The 20568-nt window shown below is 40.4% G+C and overlaps 1 protein-coding gene across 6 annotated transcripts in view; it reads right to left on the bottom strand.

Annotated features, from left to right (window-relative positions):
- The window catches only part of LOC108718612 (adhesion G protein-coupled receptor B1-like), a 323650-nt gene that overhangs the window by 52815 nt on the left and 250267 nt on the right, over positions 1-20568 (bottom strand). For all 6 annotated transcript variants that reach the window (XM_041566669.1, XM_041566667.1, XM_041566668.1 and 3 more), the window contains exon 18: positions 19984-20110. In XM_041566669.1, coding sequence (XP_041422603.1) covers positions 19984-20110 — 127 coding nt within the window. The remainder of the gene's footprint in view (positions 1-19983; positions 20111-20568) is intronic.

The following is a 20568-nucleotide window of genomic DNA, read 5'->3' as shown; positions in this document are numbered from 1 at the left end:
TGGCAATAAAATGCTTCCGTAGCTTTCCTTCTCCTTTAAGGCGTTATACTTTTTTACAGAAATATTTTCAAAACAAATTATCCCATTACTAAAGATGTTTCATATGATGCACCACATTCCAATTAAAAAGGAAAGTAACTTTTGGAAATCTGTAGCTTTTTAGTGTCCATCAGGGGCTAAGACAATGGTAAATATGCATTTTCGGGAGAATAACCCCTATTAAACTGAAGATTAAAAAAAAGAACTCTTTCATACTAAAACAACCTAAAGCAGGAACCTCAAGAATAATACTTAACAAGAACTGTGGTTTGAATAACCACAACGTCTACAACGTCTAATTAAAACAATGGTCTGGTTTAGAACAAAATCCCGAGTTACAGCAAAAGTCTGGCTTAGAACAAGAAACAAATGTAAGCCTTTATGAAGGTTAATCAATAAACATAACTAAAAGGTGCCATTAATGATTCCCAGGACAATATGCTGACCAACAATATAACTCTTATGGAAAGCCGATTTGTACAACCTCCCCAATCCAAGGCCAAAATGTCCTGCAATACCAGATGTTGGTTTAGAACTAGAACAAGATACAAAGAACAAGAACTGTAGTTAGACTAAAATGCTGGCTTAAAACACACTATAATTAGCAGAAGATGTTGGCTTTAATACAAACCCTACTGATTCTACTACTCCTTTCTCTATTCTAACTCTGGTTCTTATACTATTCATCTTGGCTCATAGCTAGAAACCTACTTAGAAAAAGACACTGGCTAACAGCAAGAACCCTAGCTTGAACAAGATGAAGGCTGAGAACAAGAACCCTAGTTTTAACAAGATGAAGGTTGAGAACAGGAACCCTCATTTTAACAAGAAGAAGGCTGAGAACATGAACTCTAGTTTTAACAAGATGAAGACTAAAGCTGACCATAGACACAAAGATCCGATCGTACGAATCATCGAACAATCAGACTTCCCCATCTCCCGACCTGCCACTAACCATTCTGATCAAATAAAGTAGAAAAGAACAGATCGGCCGATGTTCTGTCCCATACAGCAATCGTGCAAAAGTTATATCCGACAAAACTAATGACAGTCTCCCACTGAAAATCGTACGATCGGCAATACACGCAGAGATATTATCGGCAGCCGACAGAAATCTTTTAACCTGTCCCATCGACCAAACGACCGATCTCCGCCGGACGAAAAATGTCGGGACTCTCCACACACAGTCCGAAAATCAGATCTTTGCGTTTATGGCCATCTTAAGAACAAGAACCCTAGTTTAACCAAAATGAAGGCTCAGAACAAGAACCCTAGTATTAACAAGATGTAGGCTTAGAACAAGAACCCTCGTTTTAACAAGATGACGGCTTAAAACAAGAACCCTAGTTTTTAGAAGATGAAGGCTCAGAACAAGTACCCTAGTTTTAACAAGATGAAGGCTTAGAACAAGAACATATGTACAGTAGAACTAGGTAATAGCTCAGAACATGATGCTGAGAGCCAGAGAGGGTCTATATTTAACAAAAAGTGTTTTGAATATAAAAATCCCATTTAGAACAAAAATGCTTATTAACAAGAGAAAACCCTTGGAATAACAATTCTCAGATAAAAACAAAGACAGAAATAAGGTTACACTTATAGGATAATCATTTTCAACAAGCCATTATCAATAAACATAAATCTTTTTGAAACAAATAATAAGTGGCATACTGAATGCAATAAATAGTAAGCACCCAGTTAGTTAGTAAGCTCTGAGTGTAGCCAGCGAAGCACGCTGCCCCAAATGTAGATTACCCAACGCCACATTCGACCACCTCATATGGGAATGCCCACAAATCTCCAAGTATTGGGCTGATGTAATGAATCACTTGCATGGGTACTTGGACTTTCCCGGAACCTGTACGCCTGAAATTTGCCTACTAGGGGTTGTGGATGACCTTCTCCCCCTAATCAGGTCCAGAATACTTATCAGAACTGCACTATTCTATGCTAAAAAGGCTCTAGTATTGAAATGGATGGCCCTCCAATCACCCACAGCACAGCAATGGCTCTCGCTATCAGGAAAGTCACTGGTAAACATCAAATTGACATATGAAGCGAGAGGATGTCCTTCTAAATTTGAGAAAATATGGTCCCCCTGGTTAGACTCGCACCCAGAACAGGATCCCTGAAATGGGGAGATGATTGTGTCTTTTTACACACTTAAATGCTCTTGATGGTTACCTGTAGTGTGTTCATGGTATGGTACATGATGCTGATTTATGCAACGGACAGTAATGTATATGTTTAATGTGATTTAATTGTTTTTTCATTATCCCTTCCCCTTCCCCTTTTATTTTGTACCCCTTCCTCTCGCCTTTTTTTGGAAATCAATAAAAACATATGCTTTCAAAAAAAAGTAAGCTCTGAGTGTGCACTAAATCCAATACTAAGAACTATACAGAACCCCACATGGCACAATCTGGAATCTGATTTATAAATTAGTTCTATTGGGCAAGGATGGAGCTCCTTCCTTGTGTCTTAGATTTGAATCGTTAATGCAACTATACTTTGTATTGTATAGATACATACATAAGTTGTGGGTAAAAAGACATAAGACAATTTGCCTACAATGCCTACTGCGGGGTGCCTAAATGTAACAACGACATGGCCTGACATATAGCAGGGTGGGCAAGCGTCTCTAAAGTTTTAACTAAAACAAAAACTTGGAAGAAGTGCATTGAGCAGAAAGCAATTAAAATAATATCGAAGCCCATACAGCTTTATATAATACCCACTAAGCAGCAGAAGCCATAACAGAGAATATGCACATGAACACTCACAAATATAATTGACACTTGCTCCGTTTCCATCAATATTACTGGCGGAGATGACAGGACATCTCTCTACATATCTGTAAAATGGATTTTTATTTTGCATAAATCTGCATAATTGCAATGACACAGAATGTGATAGTTCTAGAGGTGCGAGAGCAAAATCAGGTATCTCCAACTCCGGGTCCTTAAGGAGTCTCATGAGAACCAACCACTGCACATGAACTGCCATGGCTTCAATTTCATAATTAGAACTTCTATTTATAAAATGCTCATACCACCTTTCTGTACAGTACAGTGCAGGAACACTGTAATTCTTAACTAAATACAAAATAATGGTGTTGTCACAGGAACAAAAAGGGAAAGTGCGCCTCATTTAAAATAAGCATTTATCCCCAACTTATTTGAACTTATTTGAGGAGTTGATAAAGTTTGATAAAGTTGCTATGCAGATATGACATGTAAATAGAACATTCAATCATTTTATGAGTGGGAGCTGCCATGTTGATTGCCTTGGCTAATACTTAACACCTTAGTGCAACACAAATTGCACTGGTTTACCTGTGAAACCCTAATATCAATCAAAGCCAATGGGTAGTTTTGACATAGTCTATTCCTACAGCCATCTATGGTTTTTATTTAAAAGGAGCTGGGAAGAGAGATTCCTGAGCAAATACACCAAAAGAGGGCAAAAAATAGCCCGACCATGCCTTATATATGAAAATGAATGTTTTGGAGCTACTAAAAGGCCAAAGATTAGCTGTGATTATCAAAGTTGGGACACTTTCAGAGAGATCCCTAAAAAGAATATGTTCACTGTGTAGGAAAATATAAGGTAAGCCTATAATAAATAAAAGTCAACAAATTGTCAACCCATAGTCACTCTAACCAACTCAGTGTTGACCTGACTGCAACGCAACCTGATACACAAATGTTTTGAAACTCTTGACTGACCTGCCCTATCTGGTGACTTCACAGATTGGTGAGACGTAATGATCTAGTCACCAGGTGGGCCAGGACAGGTCTGGAAATACAAATCAATAGAGGGTCTGAGATACAGGGATGATTCCACCAGTTGGGAAGGGGAAGGCCTGCCACACACCCATGACCTGCTACAGGGGCTTATTTGTCAGCTCGAGCATGCCCAACAGAGAGAATTCCATTACTTACAGTGAAGTGAGTGTTAGGAAGTTGACCTGATGGATAAAATAGATCATTGATCGCTGACCAGTGGCTCACAAGCAACATGTTCCTCACAATCCCATGGATGTTGCTCCCACTGGCCTCAAAGCAGGTGCTTATTTTTAATCCCTGGAGGCAAGTGTTGTTGCTTACAACCAGGTGTAATGTCAAACAGACACTCCTGTAAGCTTTCAGTCCACATAGGGACTACCAAATCACAGCCCTTATTCAGTACCCTCCAGGAACTTTTTGCATGCTTGTGTTGTTCCCAAACTCTTTTTACGATTGGGTAAAAAGGTTGGGACTCCCTACAACAGATAATGTAGTTTAAAAAACATGGCAAAACATTGGTGCTATAAAACGTTCATATAAGTGTCAACCTACTATAAAATACTTGTAGATGCAACGTTTGGACAGATATTAGTGTAAGACTTTGCTCTCTTCCTACAAAACCTAAATAAACAAGATGTTTGGCTTATATTACTGTATATAGTTTTTGCCATGAGGTTTCTGCCTTAAATAGAACATTAAATTAAAATGAGACAGGTGACAATTATTTTCATTTCTAATACAAAAACCCAGAACATTCATCGAGGGGAAACCCCTTTTGTTATATTTTCTACCTTCCACTTATTTTCTCTTTTAATTTGTATCCTCTCTCTTGCCTAATCTAGCAGAAAGTGAAGGTGGATCCCACTACCCCAGGTGCTGATAATGCAGTATCGATGCTGCAGGAACCTGCCGAGGAACGCTCAAGCCTTAAATCATAGCCACTTTATTATATGCTGTTCTCCGGCAGGACATAACATCACTGCTGCATTTTTCATTTTTTTCCTTATAGCTCTATTTATTATCTCATATCCATCCGCTGTTGCTTCTTGGCTTCCCTCCCTTCTATCCCTATTAAGGAGTAACATCTGGCCGTCTTCCTAACAATCATTCACAAGTATCTATCTCTGCCATGAAACAGATCTAACAGCTGCACATTTGTCTTGAAAGAAACAATTTTTAGCTTCTGATATCCACAACTATCACCGCGATGCTTTATGTTCCTTTAGCAGGTATTCTATATAAACACAAAATACTGGACCAATGTAAGAAAAAGTTAAATAACAGATATGTCGTAAATTAAAAAAAGATATCAAAAACTGTGTCAACATACATATTTAAATGCACAAAACACTATTCAGTTTGCTTGTATCCTGCATACAAACTTGCGATAAAACTGTTGGGCCAGTTGGGGTTCCCCAGTGATGTACAATATCAATATATGTGTGAGATCATTATCCCAAGGTTTGGGGGTACAGGAGTATAAAGGGACAGTGGGGTTCCTGACTGATGTACAATATCAATATATGTGTGAGATACAGATCATTATCCCAAGGTTTGGGGGTGCAGGAGTATAGAGGGACAGTGGGGTTCCTGACTGATGTACAATATCAATATATGTGTGAGATACAGATCATTATCCCAAGGTTTGGGGGTACAGGAGTATAAAGGGACAGTGGGGCTCCGGACTGATGTACAATATCAATATATGTGTGAGATACAGATCATTATCCCAAGGTTTGGGGGTGCAGGAGTATAGAGGGACAGTAGGGTTCCTGAATGATGTACAATATCAATATACAGATGAAGCCACTTGGATTTGTGAGATAAATGCGTCATGACTCATGGTTAATTGAAGAAACTGCGTTATCTAAAGTCATCTTAACTCATTTAATGCATTTAACCTTTCCATTAGCATACCAAAGCACCATTGTGAACAATGGTGAATGCTTTAATTAGATGGGATGTTGTGACGCAGTTTTCTGTGTTAAATGAGATAAATGGGATATCTGTGTTTAGTTATTCTGTGTCAAACAGACAAACCAAAGTGGCTGCATCTGTATGTGTGAGATACAGATCATTATCCCAAGGTTTGGGGGTGCAGGAGTATAGAGGGACAGTGGGGTTCCTGGCTGATGTACAATATCAATATATGTGTGAGATACAGATCATTATCCCAAGGTTTGGGGGTGCAGGAGTATAGAGGGACAGTGGGGTTCCTGACTGATGTACAATATCAATATATGTGTGAGATAAAGATCATTATCCCAAGGTTTGGGGGTGCAGGAGTATAGTGGGTGCAGCGGGGTTCCTGATTTTCAATATCAATTTATCTGTGCAATTAGTTGGAGGGAGGGGGGACAAGATTATAAAAAGGTCCTAAGTAGTTTTCTGGCTGAGCTACAGTATCAATATACATATTCTGTTTGGTTTGGTTGGAGGGAGCCTTTAGAACCCCCAAGGAACTGTTACCCAGTGATCCATTCCATGAGAAACCCCTGTAGTGTGACAATAACTCTGACATTATCATTTTTGCCCCTACAAGTTTCCTACTTTACCGTTCGGTATCAAATCTCTTGCAGACTAATTTATTTACATGGATTCAGCTCTATCCACAATACACATTTGCTTGTGGATCTCCAGAGAGAACAGGACACAGATAAAATCTTTATATTAGCATCTCATTTTCACTGAGCATGTGCTTGAGATGAGTCAATCTGATGTGAAAATGAGACGTGGGACGTGTTACCTCTCAGCTTCCGCCATACCTGAGACTGCCATTTGAGAGGGAGAAGATGGAAACCATGCAGAGCAGATGCCATGAGCAATGGCATTGAATATGTAATGCTATTTTGGACCACCGCCTACTGATTTCAGCAAAGGAAACACATTTTCATAAGGGTTATTTCAACTTCCGTTAAGGTGTCTCTACCCCAAGGTCTTCTTGTCATTCAGCTACCTTATTTCTGAGACTCCATCATCTTCCTCTCCCCATGAGTGAAGTATAAAGAGACCTATCATGCATATCTAAGGCATGATTTCCAAGCTATGTGGCTGACACATCTAGGGGGCCCAGTGTGAATACCTGTTAGTGTAAAATGTCGGCATAATGCCATTTTGCTCTCCTAGATGAAGTTCTGAAAGCCCAGCCTCAAACCCTGTTGGGTTGAGGTTTGGGATGATCACTTATTTATCATACACAAAGTGCATCAGGTTCAACCCCTGCAAATGACCACCAGTGCACATATATACACATTCTCATACTGACCTATCTATACACTCACATATATAACGATATAAACAAATACCTATACTAAACGTACTGTAGATCTTAAGATCACAATAGCCTTGGACATGATGCTTGCTCAAGAAATCATCAAAGCCCCTCTTAAAAGCATTAATAGAATCTGCCATCACAACATCACTTGGCAGGGAATTACCCAGCTCACAAAATGTTGAACCTCAAATTGGGGCTTGAATTGAAAAAATCAGAAAACCACTACTTTAGGGGGACAGAAATGGGGATTGTTCTCCCTATCAATGTATATGTGCTACAATGTTTTAAGTTGGAAATGTCCTAATTAGTTATGGGCGAATAAACTTGCCAGATGCAAATTTGTGGTGAATTTGTGGTGAATTTCCACGTTTCGCCACTGACAAATAATACATTTACGCAATTGGGCATATTGGCGCAGGCATCAAAATTTTTGACCAAAAGTGGACCAAATTCACTTATCACTGGTCCTAATGTGTAAAATATATATGTATATATTTTATGCAATTGCATTCCGGTAACAATATTCATAAACTTATATACAATTATTTAGCTTGCCAGAGCTGGCCTTGTTTGGGGCAAGATGGAGACAGTAAGACAAGATGTAGACAGTAGGACAAGATGTAGACAGTAGGACATGATGGGACAGTAGGACATGATGGGACAGTAGGGCAATACAGAGACCGTAGGGCAAGATGGAGACAGCAAGGCAAGATGTAGACAGTAGGGCAAGATGGAGAAAGGAGAAGAAGATGGAGACAGTAGGAGAAGATGGGCACAGTAGGGCAAGATTGAAACAGTAGGGCAAGATGAAGACAATAAGACAAGATAAAGACATTAGGGCAAAATGGAGACAGTAGGACAAGATGGAGACAGTAGGGCAAGATGGAGACAGTAGGAGAAGATGGAGACAGTAGGGCAAGATGGGGACAGTATGGAAAGATGGAGACAGTAGGACAAGATCAAGACAGTAGTACAAGATGGAGACAGTAGGGCATACTTGAGACAGTAGGTGAAGGTGGAGAGAATAGGAGAAGATGGAGACAATTGTGCAAAATTGAGACAGTAGGAGAAGATGGAGACAATAGGAGAAGATGGAGACAATAGGGCAAAATTGAGAGAATAGGGCAAAATTGAGACAGTAGGGGAAGATGGAGACAGTAGGGCAAAATGGAGACAGTAGGACAAGATGGAGACATTAGGGGGACATGTGGCAAGATGGAGACAGAAGGAGAAGATGGAGACAGTAGGACAAGATGAAGACAGTAGGGCAAGATGGAGACAGTAGGGCAAGATGGAGACAGGAGGGCAAGATGTGGATGGTGTGGCAAGATGGAGACAGTAGATCAAGATGGACACAATAAGACAAGACAAGGACAGTAGGAGAATATGGAGACAGTAGGGTAAGGTGGGGACATTATGGAAAGATGGAGACAGTAGGAGAAGATAAAGACAGTAGTACAAGATGGAGACAGCAGGAGAAGATGGAGACGGTAGGGCAAGATTGAAACAATAGAGTAAGGTGGGGACAGTATGGAAAGATGGAGACAGTAGGACAAGATGGAGACAGTAGGAAAAGAAGGAGACAGTAGGGTAAGGTGGGGACAGTATGGAAAGATGGAGACAGTAGGACAAGATGGAGACAGTAGGAGAAGATGGAGACAGTAGGGCATAATTGAGACAGTAGGAGAAGATGTAGACAGTATTAGAAGATGGAGAAAGTTGGGCAAAATTGAGACATTAGGGCAAAATTGAGACAGTTGGAGAATATGAAGACATTAGGGCAAAATGGAGACAGTAGGACAAGATGGAGACAGTAGGGCAAGATGGAGACAGTAGGAGAAGATGGAGACAGTAGGGCAAGATGGAGACAGTAGGGAAGATCGTCCTCAATTTTTTGGCAACAAATGAACTGCACAGATTGCAGCAGAGTCCAAAGGTGGGGCAGTAACCCCAGGGTTTCCCAGTGTCAATATGAGCAACAGTGCTTGATCTGGAACTGAAGGCAGTAAGGACTGTGTGTCACTGAGAACAACTAAATGGAAGTGCAAGAAGCACATATTTGACAAAAGGGGTTTTAGGTGCAACTCACTGTGTGGAAAAGAACAGGTTGTCCAGTGCTCTTGCGTATATAAATTAGCCCAACTGCATACAGTATATACATTTATGACAGACCAGGCAGAACATGCCTACATTTAGTATCGCTCTATAAAATCAACGCCACTCAACTGAACATCATAACAAGGTAAAACAGAAAATGTTATCAGATTTGCTTTGATGAGGAAAGAAGCTTGTCTGCCGTGTGAACTGATAAAATGCAGGCGTTTGATGGAACGTGACATTTTACATTATTTGCGTTGACATTTCTCAGAAATTCAAGAGATATTTTGTAAAGGAAATTGACTATTTAAAATTATAAGCACTAGGTTATGAGCTAAGTCCAGACAGTCCAATGGTAGATTGCTTTCGGGCTTTATATTTTTGGCATGCCTCTATAGGAGTGGTTCCCAGACTGTGGGTCTGGCCCATCACTGGGACTTGGAGCAATAGGGAGTGCTCATAAAAAGTGAGAGGGGGGCCTGGACATAGGTTGGTTTTTAAAGAGGGATTTTGGCCAAATGTTGGTCCTTCAAGTGGGGCTTTTCCTGAAAATGTTTGACAATGACTGCTCTCTAGAAAGAATGGGGGAGAGCAGCACATATAGTGGTAGTGGTCATTGTAGCCATTAAATAACAGAAGTGATTGATTGAGTGATTTTGTTCCCCTCCTTTTATTGGATGCCCTAAGATTGATATGAAACACATACTTTTTGCACATTTTGCACCTCTTGCCTCCCCCTCTATATTAGGACTTCACATTTGCCATGGGGTCAGTGATATCAGAAGCAGAATCATATTTGGTTTCCTTGTTTGATTGGTTGCCCTTACCAAGAAGGGAGCAGAAGACTGCACTTAATTTATTATGGCATCTCAGCTTCTCCTTTAATCTGAGCGCCTTGCAGCAGCAGCCATAATATCAGGAGCAGCTCACTAACACATGCAAATGGCTTGGAATTAGCAATGCAAATTGCTGCAGTTTCTGTGGGGGCAGGACTACATAACTGTCTGCATGAGGAACTAGAAAAATGGATGTGGGTCACATTTGCTTGAATTTGGGGAATTACATTGTCCCTTATGAAATGATAGACCCCTAATTCACCCTCTGCAAAAAAAGGGGCACAATAATAATATACATAGTAGGAGACCATTCCAAGCAAGACCAAGTGCTGCAGAATAGTAATCCATGGGCACACAGTATTGAAATTCTGAATTCTGCTGAGGCTCATCCTGACCGAAGACACACAGAACCTTGTTGCCAGGTCTTATCTTATAAAGAAATTGAGAGGAAACTACAACATGTTCATTCATACAACACTACCCATGATAAGATGGAAGACTCTCCTGCCATTACTGATGTGATACCCTGCTTTCTGCAAAATACTCCAAACTTAGCCTACTGAGCCTGGTGGCACTGGTGGACCAATGTGACCTGCAGGAACCATTAATGAACATACAAACTAACATTAAGGGGGTTATTTACTAAACTCTGAATGCAAAAATCACAAAAAAATTGTATTTTTTTATATTAAATCAGACTTTTAAAAAATCAAGATTTTTTTCGGAATTTATTAAACCCCGAGGGTGGAAAAGTCTTTATCTGAAAATCCGGCATCTCAGACCTGTCGAGGTTGCATATAAGTCAATGGGAGAAGTCCCAAAGATTTTTTTGATGTGCGCTGGGTTTTGGGCAATACCCCAAAGTTTTCAGATTTTTCAGGTGAAAATTATAAAAAAACCCGAGCAGATTTGATCGGAGTTTGTAGAAGAAAATACTGAGATAAATTCGGACTTTGATAAATAACCCCATAACTGCTAAGAACAACAAAGCCCCCTGATATAAATAGAAGGCACCTGTTCTAGTAATGACTTCTTCACTATGAAATAATAACCAGCCCAGAGAAATTATAGCCCTAAGCAAAGATTTCTAATTGTATAGCAATTATATTAATTTCCAGTTTAGTTAAAAATCTGATATTAATCAACTGGCTCCCAACATTTGCAAAGCTCATATCAATTTAGGCTATAGAACTGGTGCCCATTTTGGTAATCTCTGCCCCCTTTATGTTCCATAATTCAGGGTTATCAAGCCTGAACTAGAATCATTGGGAGTTATGATTTTCTACTCCATCTTTCCCAGCTGTCACAATTTTCACTTACTGAAAGATGGAGACATAGCAAAATGGAGAAAGCAGAATAAGATGGAGACAGTAGGACAAAAGGGTAACAGTTGGACAAGATAGAGACAGTATGGCAAGATGGAGACAGTAGGACAAAATGGAGACAGTAGGGCAAGATTGAGACAAAAGAGCAAAATAGAGACAATAGGACAAGATGAAGACAGTAGGAGAAGATGGAAACAGTCAGGAAGGATGAAGACATTGGGGCAAAATGGAGAAATCAGAATAAGATTAAGACAGTAGTACAAGATAGTGGCAGTTGGACAAGATGGAGGCAGTAGGGCAGGGACAGCAATGTAAGATGTTGCCTGTAGGTGACAGGTGGACAATATATTAGCAAAATGTAAACAGTAGGGCAAAATTGAGACAGCAGACAAGATGGTGACATTGGGACAGATGAAAGCAGTAGCAAAAGATGGTGACAGAAGGACAAGATGGCGACATTGGTACATTAATGACAGGAACATCATTAGCTTTAAGGGTGGACCATGCTGTGAGTAGGGGGGGATTCTGTGAGATAAAGCTCAATAACAACAGATAAACAGCCTTGAGATTTGACCCCCAGCTCTCCAAGAACAATGACCTTGATCATATTGTATAATCTTGTGCTTAGCAAAACATTCAATCTGACAGCAGACATGAGCCGAATGGATCATCCAACCTGCCCTTCACTTGCACAATCATTTCATAATCAGGATAAAGCGAAATTCTCAACGGTTTGTGCCTGTAATAGAATCTGGTCGGTCAAAATTCCATTTTAGTAATGAAATTCCCAAGCTAACAACATGTAATAGGCAGTGTTGTGTTTAAATGTGGTTGGAAAAATTCACAGTATGCACCCATTACCATCTACTTCAAGAGCTCCATGAAGTGGTTTAGAAGCTGCTGCCTTCTTGCCCTACTGTCTCCATCTTATCCTACCTAATATTGCCCTACCTTCTCCATCTTGTCCTACTGTCTCTATCTTGTCCTACTGTCTCCATCTTGTCCTACTGTCTTAATATTGCCCTACTTTCTCCAACTTGTCCTCTTGTCTCTATCTTGTCCTACTGTCTCCATCTTGTCCTACTGTCTCCAGCTTGTCCTACTGTCCTCATTGTGACTTACTGCCTCTATCTTGTTCTACTGTCTCCAGCTTGTCCTACTGTCCTCATTGTGACTTACTGCCTCTATCTTGTCCTACTGTCTCCATCTTGTCCTACTGTCTTAATATTGCCCTACTTTCTCCAACTTGTCCTCTTGTCTCTATCTTGTCCTACTGTCTCCATCTTGTCCTACTGTCTCCAGCTTGTCCTACTGTCCTCATTGTGACTTACTGCCTCCATCTTGTCCTACTGTCTCCAGCTTGTCCTACTGTTCTCATTGTGACTTACTGCCTCTATCTTGTTCTACTGTCTCCATTTTACTCTACTGTCTTCATCTTGCCCGGTCTCCATTTTGCCCCACTGTCTCAATCTTGCCTTATTGTCTTCATCTTGCCCCACTGCCTCCATCTTGCCCCATTGTCTCTATTTTGTCCTACTGTAGCAATCTTGTTCTACTGTCTCAATTTCACCTACTGTCTCCATCTTGCATTACTGTCTCCATCTTCTCATACTGTCTCCATCTTCTCCTACTGTCTCCACCTTCTCCATCTTCTCCTGCTGTCTCCATCTTGCCCTACTCTCACAGTCTTGCCCTATTGTTGCCATCTTCTCCTACTGTCTCCCTCTTGCCCTACTCTCACAATCTTGCTCCACTGTCTCCTTCTTGCCCTACTGTTGTCGTCACACTTTGCTATTCCCCCACTCATTTTCTCTACAACTGCTTCTGTGATGACCCCCAATATCTAGACTATTACCCATTTTCATCCCCTGAAAACAGTCCTAGCATAATTTAGAAAGGAATTGACATACAGATTCCATCAGGATTTGGTCCCTATTAAATGTTGGGATAGATTTTAGACTTGGGGGGGGGGGCTGCCATGCATAGCATAACCAATAACTGATAAGAAATATGAAATTTTACTACTGATGTGGTGAAGACTTAAGATATCATAACATGACACAGGACTTCTGCTCCTGAGAAATATTTGAATTGTTTGGCTGATTGGACAGGGACGTGGCTGATGAAATTCATTGTACATAAATGTCAGGTTATCTTCTACCTTGACAGCAGCACCAAGAAAATAACTGAAGAGTTTTGATTTATGAACAATAGCAGATAGGAACTTATTTTCTCTGAAACATTTGCTTTAGAAAATGAAACATTTTATACTTCCGTATAGAAGGAAAATGTTATCATGCATAAAGAAATGAAGAGATGCAAGGGAGGCAGCATAAATCTGCTAGTTCTAGACTGTATATACAAATTTACCCCTCTTGTAAAGTCTCTGAGCAGGTCCATGACCAAATAAATGTATGCGGCCAAGTGCTTCTACATAGGTCATGGTAACTTCAAACATGCTTTCATTTAACAATGGGTTATTTACTGTAAGGACAGTCAGGTTATGGGATTCCCTACCAAGAGAGGGGGAATGAGTGATTCATTGGTGGGGAGGAAAGGAGATCTCACCATCAGCATAGGAAGGGGTTCTTTACTGTAAGGACAGTCAGGTTATGGGATTCCCTACCAAGAGAGGGGGTATGAGGGATTCATTGGTGGAGAGGAAAGGAGATTTAACCATCAGCGTAGGAAGAAGTTCTTTACTGTAAGGACAGTCACTTTATGGGATTACCTACCAAGAAAGGGGAATGAGGGATTGATTGGTGGGGAGGAAAGGAGATGTCACCATCAGCATAGGAAGGGTTCTTTACTGTAAAAGCAATCAGGTTATGGGATTCCCTACCAAAAGAAGGGGATGAGGGATTCATTGGTGGAGAGGAAAGGACATTTAACCATAAGCATAGGAAGAGGTTCTTTACTGTAAGAAAAGTCACTTTATGGGATTACCTACCAAGAGGGGGGAAATGAGTGATTGATTGGTGGGGAGGAAAGGAGATGTCACCATCATGAAATAGTATATCTAGCATTTATAGCAGAGCAACATTACTGATTGTTCCATGGCTGCCACTTCTGTAGCTACAAAGGAATTCTCCCCATTCGGTTACACTAAGAGCTGGAGGGTTGTTTGTTTGCCTTTGCCTTGGATTTAAATTCACTTATTAATATCAATAAAAATGGATTAGAACACAGAGAGAGGGAGGAGCAAAGGGGAAATTAATGGGCTGCATACTTGAACATGAAGTCTTGTATTCCTACTCGCTAATGAACCATTAATAAAATGGGCTAATAACCTCCCGGTCTGAGTATTACAGGGGAGTATTTTACAGCAGTTGGGTTGACGCTGAAACAAGATTGGTGGGCATGGCAATCCATTCTAATCATAAACCCAGTCATTATTTGTTCCAGAATACACCATGGTTTCCTATAGGGTACATGCATACAAATGTAATGTGTCATCTGCTTTTATATAAGCGTTCTTTAACATTGTGCTCCCTCGTCTTAACAATGGGTCCCCCGGTGCCAGCAAATGACTCCTGCTGATTATCCCTTACAGACAGTGGAAACAGGTGATGGGAAACCCAACTGTTTTATAATCAGTGGCTCAATGAGACAGGACAAGGGATTTCTTGCAGCAGAATAAAAGAATTGTTCAGTCGAGAGAGTAGAGTAATGAAGGCTTTCCGAGAAACTGGTTTATACAAATCCGTAGTACCGCTCACAGCACATATATATTCATATTGTTAAATAATGTTACTCATCATCTTCCCCTAACACAATCAAATCCATGAAAAAAATGAAAAAAATATTCTAGCCAAATGATAAAGGGCAGCTGTAGATATATATATATGGTCATATACCAAGGCCCAACCTTCCGTGGGTGCTCAGTGTTGGAGCACCATCAGCGAATGATCTAACACAACGTAAAACTGCTGCCTTTATGGAAACTTGGAGAAGCAATGTTAGAGTAGCAGCCAAACAAATCATGGTGGAATACTGTCCAATATGGGGTTTATGCAACTTAGTCTACTGAGGACAATACACATGCCATGATAGAGTCATTGATAGATGCTGTAAACTAAAAATCAGTAGATGGAGGCCTGCATAAAAGACAATCTAGATTTGGGTCTTCTGGATTTGAATATAGCTTTTGGGATCAGTGATGACCTATGTAGGAATGTGCTAAACAAAATAAAAACACCCTAAGTGTGTGGTTTATTTACACCAAGAGGAAGATGGAACCCATCTACAGAAAGAGTATTTTCTTGGGGTACAGATAGAATAGGTAGAAGATTCCTACTTGTTAGCACTGAGCAAAGGCTAGCCAGGGAGGGCAATTTGTAGAACAAGTTTGGTAGAATGAGAAACCAAGGAGGAGTAGTGGGGTAGGTTTTGGAATTAGGAGCTCACCCAATAGATGCATGAAAGCTTCTGTTTCTGACGGTGTGACTCTTGACGTATGGCCAATATAATTCAATATAATTCATGTGAAATAAAAGGCCCAGCACTCACCAAAGTTCACTGCTGTGTGAGCTCTATTGTACCATACCTAATTGTTCTGTACCCATTGGGTATGGTTAGACCAGGGATCCCCAACCTTTTTACCTGTGAGCTACATTCAAATGCAAAAAAAAGTTGGAGAACAACAACACAAGCATGCAAAAAGTTCCTGGGATGCCAATAATGAACTGTGATTGAGTATTGGTAGCCCCTATGTGAACTGGCAACCTGCAGGGGTCTCTGTTTGGCAGTACCCCTGTTTTTTATGCAACTAAAACTTGCCTCCAAGCCTTGAATTCAAAAATAAGCAACTGCTTTGAGGCCACTGAAACAACATCCAAGGAGTTGGTGAGGAACATGTTGCCCATGAGCCACTGGTTGGGGACATTGAGGCAAGTAGCACAATATAGGGGAGGGGATAAAGTGAAATTGTTCCTGTGAAGTTGAACACTCCAATGTGGTTTAAAATAGGGCCAAGAGTGCCCAGAGTAAATACTATGGAAAGAGAAGAAGATAACCTTTGGAGACTAGGAAGCCCTCAAACCAAAGAATCAGTGTAAGAAAGAATTTTTTTTTTTTTAAAAAAGGACAATTTGTTCTGATTCTGAGGAGCTGAAGTCACAGGAGCAACATTTAGGAGAAGTGACAGAATCTTCTGATGGAATGACACAAAAGCCTGGCTGGTTGAGCAGTGGGGTGCACATATCTCCCCTCCAGCCAACACATTATCCACTTGACTGTGTCAGAGTTGACATCTACCCAGCATCGTCTATTTTACTACGGCAGAATGTCAAGCGTTTTACAGGAATCCAACTCAACTCTCTGTTCCTTCGCCCCCATCTATCAAATTAGCTGCCCCCTAAAAGGGTCTTGTAGATTTGTCTGACACCATCCCACAGCACGAGACCCCTGCTGCCTTACAGCTCGCCATGCCTGACCCCTGCCATAATGAATTCTATATTGAAGGCCATTTTCTTTCATTTACATGGAAAATTATAAAATGAGATTTTTTTTCCGCCCATAGCAAAAAAAATAAAATCAAAGCGGCACAGCAGCTTCATAAGACACATGTCCTACATGTCAGATTTCAGTATTTGTTCAATAATTATCATTTATCTTCCAGATTAACTAAAGATGGGCCAAGGGGGCATCTGAATATGTCTTCATGTTTCACAGGAGGGAGACGTATTAATTTTAAAACAACAGGACCAGTCCCTGTACTAACACTAGTAGCCTGGATCAGATAGGATCTGTGCAGCCACTGGGACAGAATGTTCTGTTATACAGATAGCTAGAATCTCAGCTGCCATAAAGCAGGACAGGACTGCTGCTTACAATGGGGATCAGATAGGATCTGTGCAGCCACTGGGACAGAATGTTCTGTTATACAGATAGCTAGAATCTCAGCTGCCATAAAGCAGGACAGGACTGCTGCTTACAATGGGGATCAGATAGGATCTGTGCAGCCACTGGGACAGAATGTTCTGTTATACAGATAGCTAGAATCTCAGCTGCCATAAAGCAGGGCAGGACTGCTGCTTACAATGGGGATCAGATAAGATCTGTGCAGCCACTGGGACAGAATGCATTTTATTGCAGAAATTCAAGGACAATATGTTTCAGTCAAACCAGCCTTACTCATGTGAAGCACATTTAGGAACCAAGTACAACTCCCTGCAGCCTAAGACTCTCTGGGAGTATTTTCTCAACAACAGCCTCCAGCCTTGGGCATTGAGGAACCCTGGGAATTTTATCTTAGCAACACCTAAAGAGATTGGACAACCCTAAAATGAACACAGCAGACCCTGAAGCAGAGCTGCTCAATAAATCAGACCTTGGTCTTAGGAATAAAAGCCAATATACAGATCACATCAAGGTGTATAACAAATATGATAAACCAACAGGAATCAATATGGCCCCTAATATTATCATCTTTCTTTCTGCCCCTACCAATGTCCCCAGAATACAACCCAAACCTGCACCTTAAACATTGTAAGAATAGCTTAGACAATGGGACAATTCTATTTCCAACTTTCTTCTCATTTTTCTTTAGCTTGAAAATCTTCCTGAGACCTCCTGACTAGTCATCTTCTATCAGACACTTAGGCCTATAACACTTGGGGCATTTCCATTAATTTGCAAAAATACTCTTAGAATGCCATTACCTTCATCATTCTACCACTTTATCTTTTTATTATTTAACATAACAGCGCGGCAAAACTGATAATATAACCGCCCAAACTATTTTTGAGAACTTCTTTTTTAAACAACTCCCCTTATAAAATGAGATTTTGATCCATTACTGTATCCAATGAACCAATGTGGCCCTAGTAGGACAACACAGACACTAAACCCCAGAATTCTGAAAATATTTTTTATAAATATTAAAAAAAAAAAAAGCTGAAAAAAATGCAAACTTCCATGAAAGCCAGTTTCACCAAAATGTACAAACGTTACACCACAGCGGTTTTAAAAACATGAGAAAAATGTATAAACAATACCAGACCCATTCCCTGGGTGACATTGAAGAGGAACATCAAACGCCGAGAATAAAATACAATCAACCAAAATAATTCTCTAATAAGAGACTTCTGGGAAATTATAAGACCTAACGCAACTCCTCTCGAGCACTGTTCCTTTAAACCCAAGTGCGGATGTAGTCTCCATGGCAACAGGAGGACCAGATGAATTTGAGCATCTAATAATAGGTAACCTTCATTTTATAAAAAAACAGCTCCTCTTGAGATGTTTAGGGCAGTTTTTGGACAAAAAAACAACGTCAACAAACGGGTAAAATTCATTGATACGGTTGAATGATCGGTCAATTTCCTGGCGGAATTTGAGCAGATAAAAAAAATCTGCCACTTATACACACACACACATATATATATATATTTATACATACGTACAATATATACAGAAAATCTGGGTGAGATTTTAATATAAAACATTGAAAAACAACAAAAATATTGACCAGTTCCTTGATCTAATATTTACTAAAATGTAGAAGGTTTATTTACTGTATGATTAAAAACAAAACCCTTCACTCGTTCACCCGGCCTGAGCTATTAAAAAAAAAGTCATCCTGCTGTGAAGAACTACATCTCCCATCACACCCCTGCTTCCTTTGGTCCTTGCGGCATGCTGGGAGTTGTAGTTTTTCAAAAAGCAAGATGGCTGCAATGGTGAGACCCTTCTGCTAAAGGGATTAAGAAATATCCCTGTCCTAAAAAAGTGCAATTTATTTTAAAAAAAAGAAAATCAATGATTTTTTTTTTAAAAAAAAAAAAAATTCATAGATTCTGACATAATTCCAATTTATATTAAATCGGAATTTCATTCCCCATTTTGCATTGTGATTATTTTTTGATTGTTTTTGATTATTTCCAAACTTGTTCGTTTTCTAAACCAACATTGTAACAGTTTCCCTTTCTGTTAATTATAAATTAAATGATGTCCCAAAGAATACGATAATGATCAATGTGAAAAATTGGAATTTCCTTAAAAATATTCCTGAAACCCAAAGTGAAAGACAAACAGAAGAAGGAAAAGGGACGGAGGGGAGAAAGGAGGAAAAAAAAAATCAATGTTTGCAGCAACAAATCAATTTTTGTTTCCACTCTTCAGAGAATCTTTTGAAAAGCCGGTGGAGGAGGCGGAGGGGGGATCTTGGGAGAAACCGGTGGCATTTACTGATTTTTTTTTTCTTTCTTAATATTTAAGTTTCCGACACTCACATCTTTCTGTGGATTTTGAAAAACAACTCACACCCACACACAACCGCACGCAACCTTTCACCTCCTTTTCTGCCTTCGGAAATTGCTCTAGACGTGAGCACAACAGCGCCGGGGAAATTTGGAATTTCATAATTTGCAATTTATATTTTTTTTCTCCCTCCCTCCTTTAAATTTTACAATAAAAGGCAGAAGAGTTGGCCGGCCATCGCCAATAGGCAAAGCCATGAAGGGTGCAGGGATTGTAGGAAGGGGCGGGTAAGGGTTAATGGATTGAGCAGCGGAGATGGAGGTGCAGATATATAATAAGGATTGACCCCGGCGGTGCAGGGGATGATGGAGGTGCAAGTTGCAGCGCTAATTAGAGATGTTGATAGAGACAGAGGGACTTACCATGTCAGAACTGAGGTGGGCTAAAATGGCGAAACTGGATAAACGATCACAAGAGCATTTAGTGTGATAGGAATCCACGGACACCGTGCGACAGCCTTTCAGGGACCAGGCGCCCAGATTAGATGATCTATAAGGGGAAGGGGGGGGGAGGAAGAAGAAGATGAGAATCATGAGTATCAGTAATAAATAGAGCAATGGGGGAGGGGAGAGAAAGGCAAAATAAACCTCTGCAGTGGTATTTACATCAGGATCAGTAGAACGAGGGAGGAAAAGAGAAGAATTTGTGAAAATAACAAAGAAATCATCACATACCGGATTGTTTTGGAGGCTGTGGGGGGTGCGTCACACAGGAGCTCACACACACTCACACACAGACACACACTCACACACACACAGTGGGGATACTGGAGCAGGAGGAGGAGGAGGATGGGGGGCAAGGGAATACGCTCAACTAAAGGGGCATGGAGGTTGCAGCATGGGGGGCATTAAATGGACCAAAATATTAAAAGGGGGGGAAGATGTGAGATGTGAAAGGGTGTCCAGAATGGAAGGGGAGGGGGGCAGAGATGGACGCATGCAAATCAA

The sequence above is a fragment of the Xenopus laevis genome, chromosome 6L (genome assembly GCF_017654675.1).
Source record: "Xenopus laevis strain J_2021 chromosome 6L, Xenopus_laevis_v10.1, whole genome shotgun sequence".
Classification (NCBI taxonomy): Eukaryota; Metazoa; Chordata; class Amphibia; order Anura; family Pipidae; genus Xenopus; species Xenopus laevis.
This window is presented reverse-complemented; position numbering and strand designations above follow the sequence as displayed.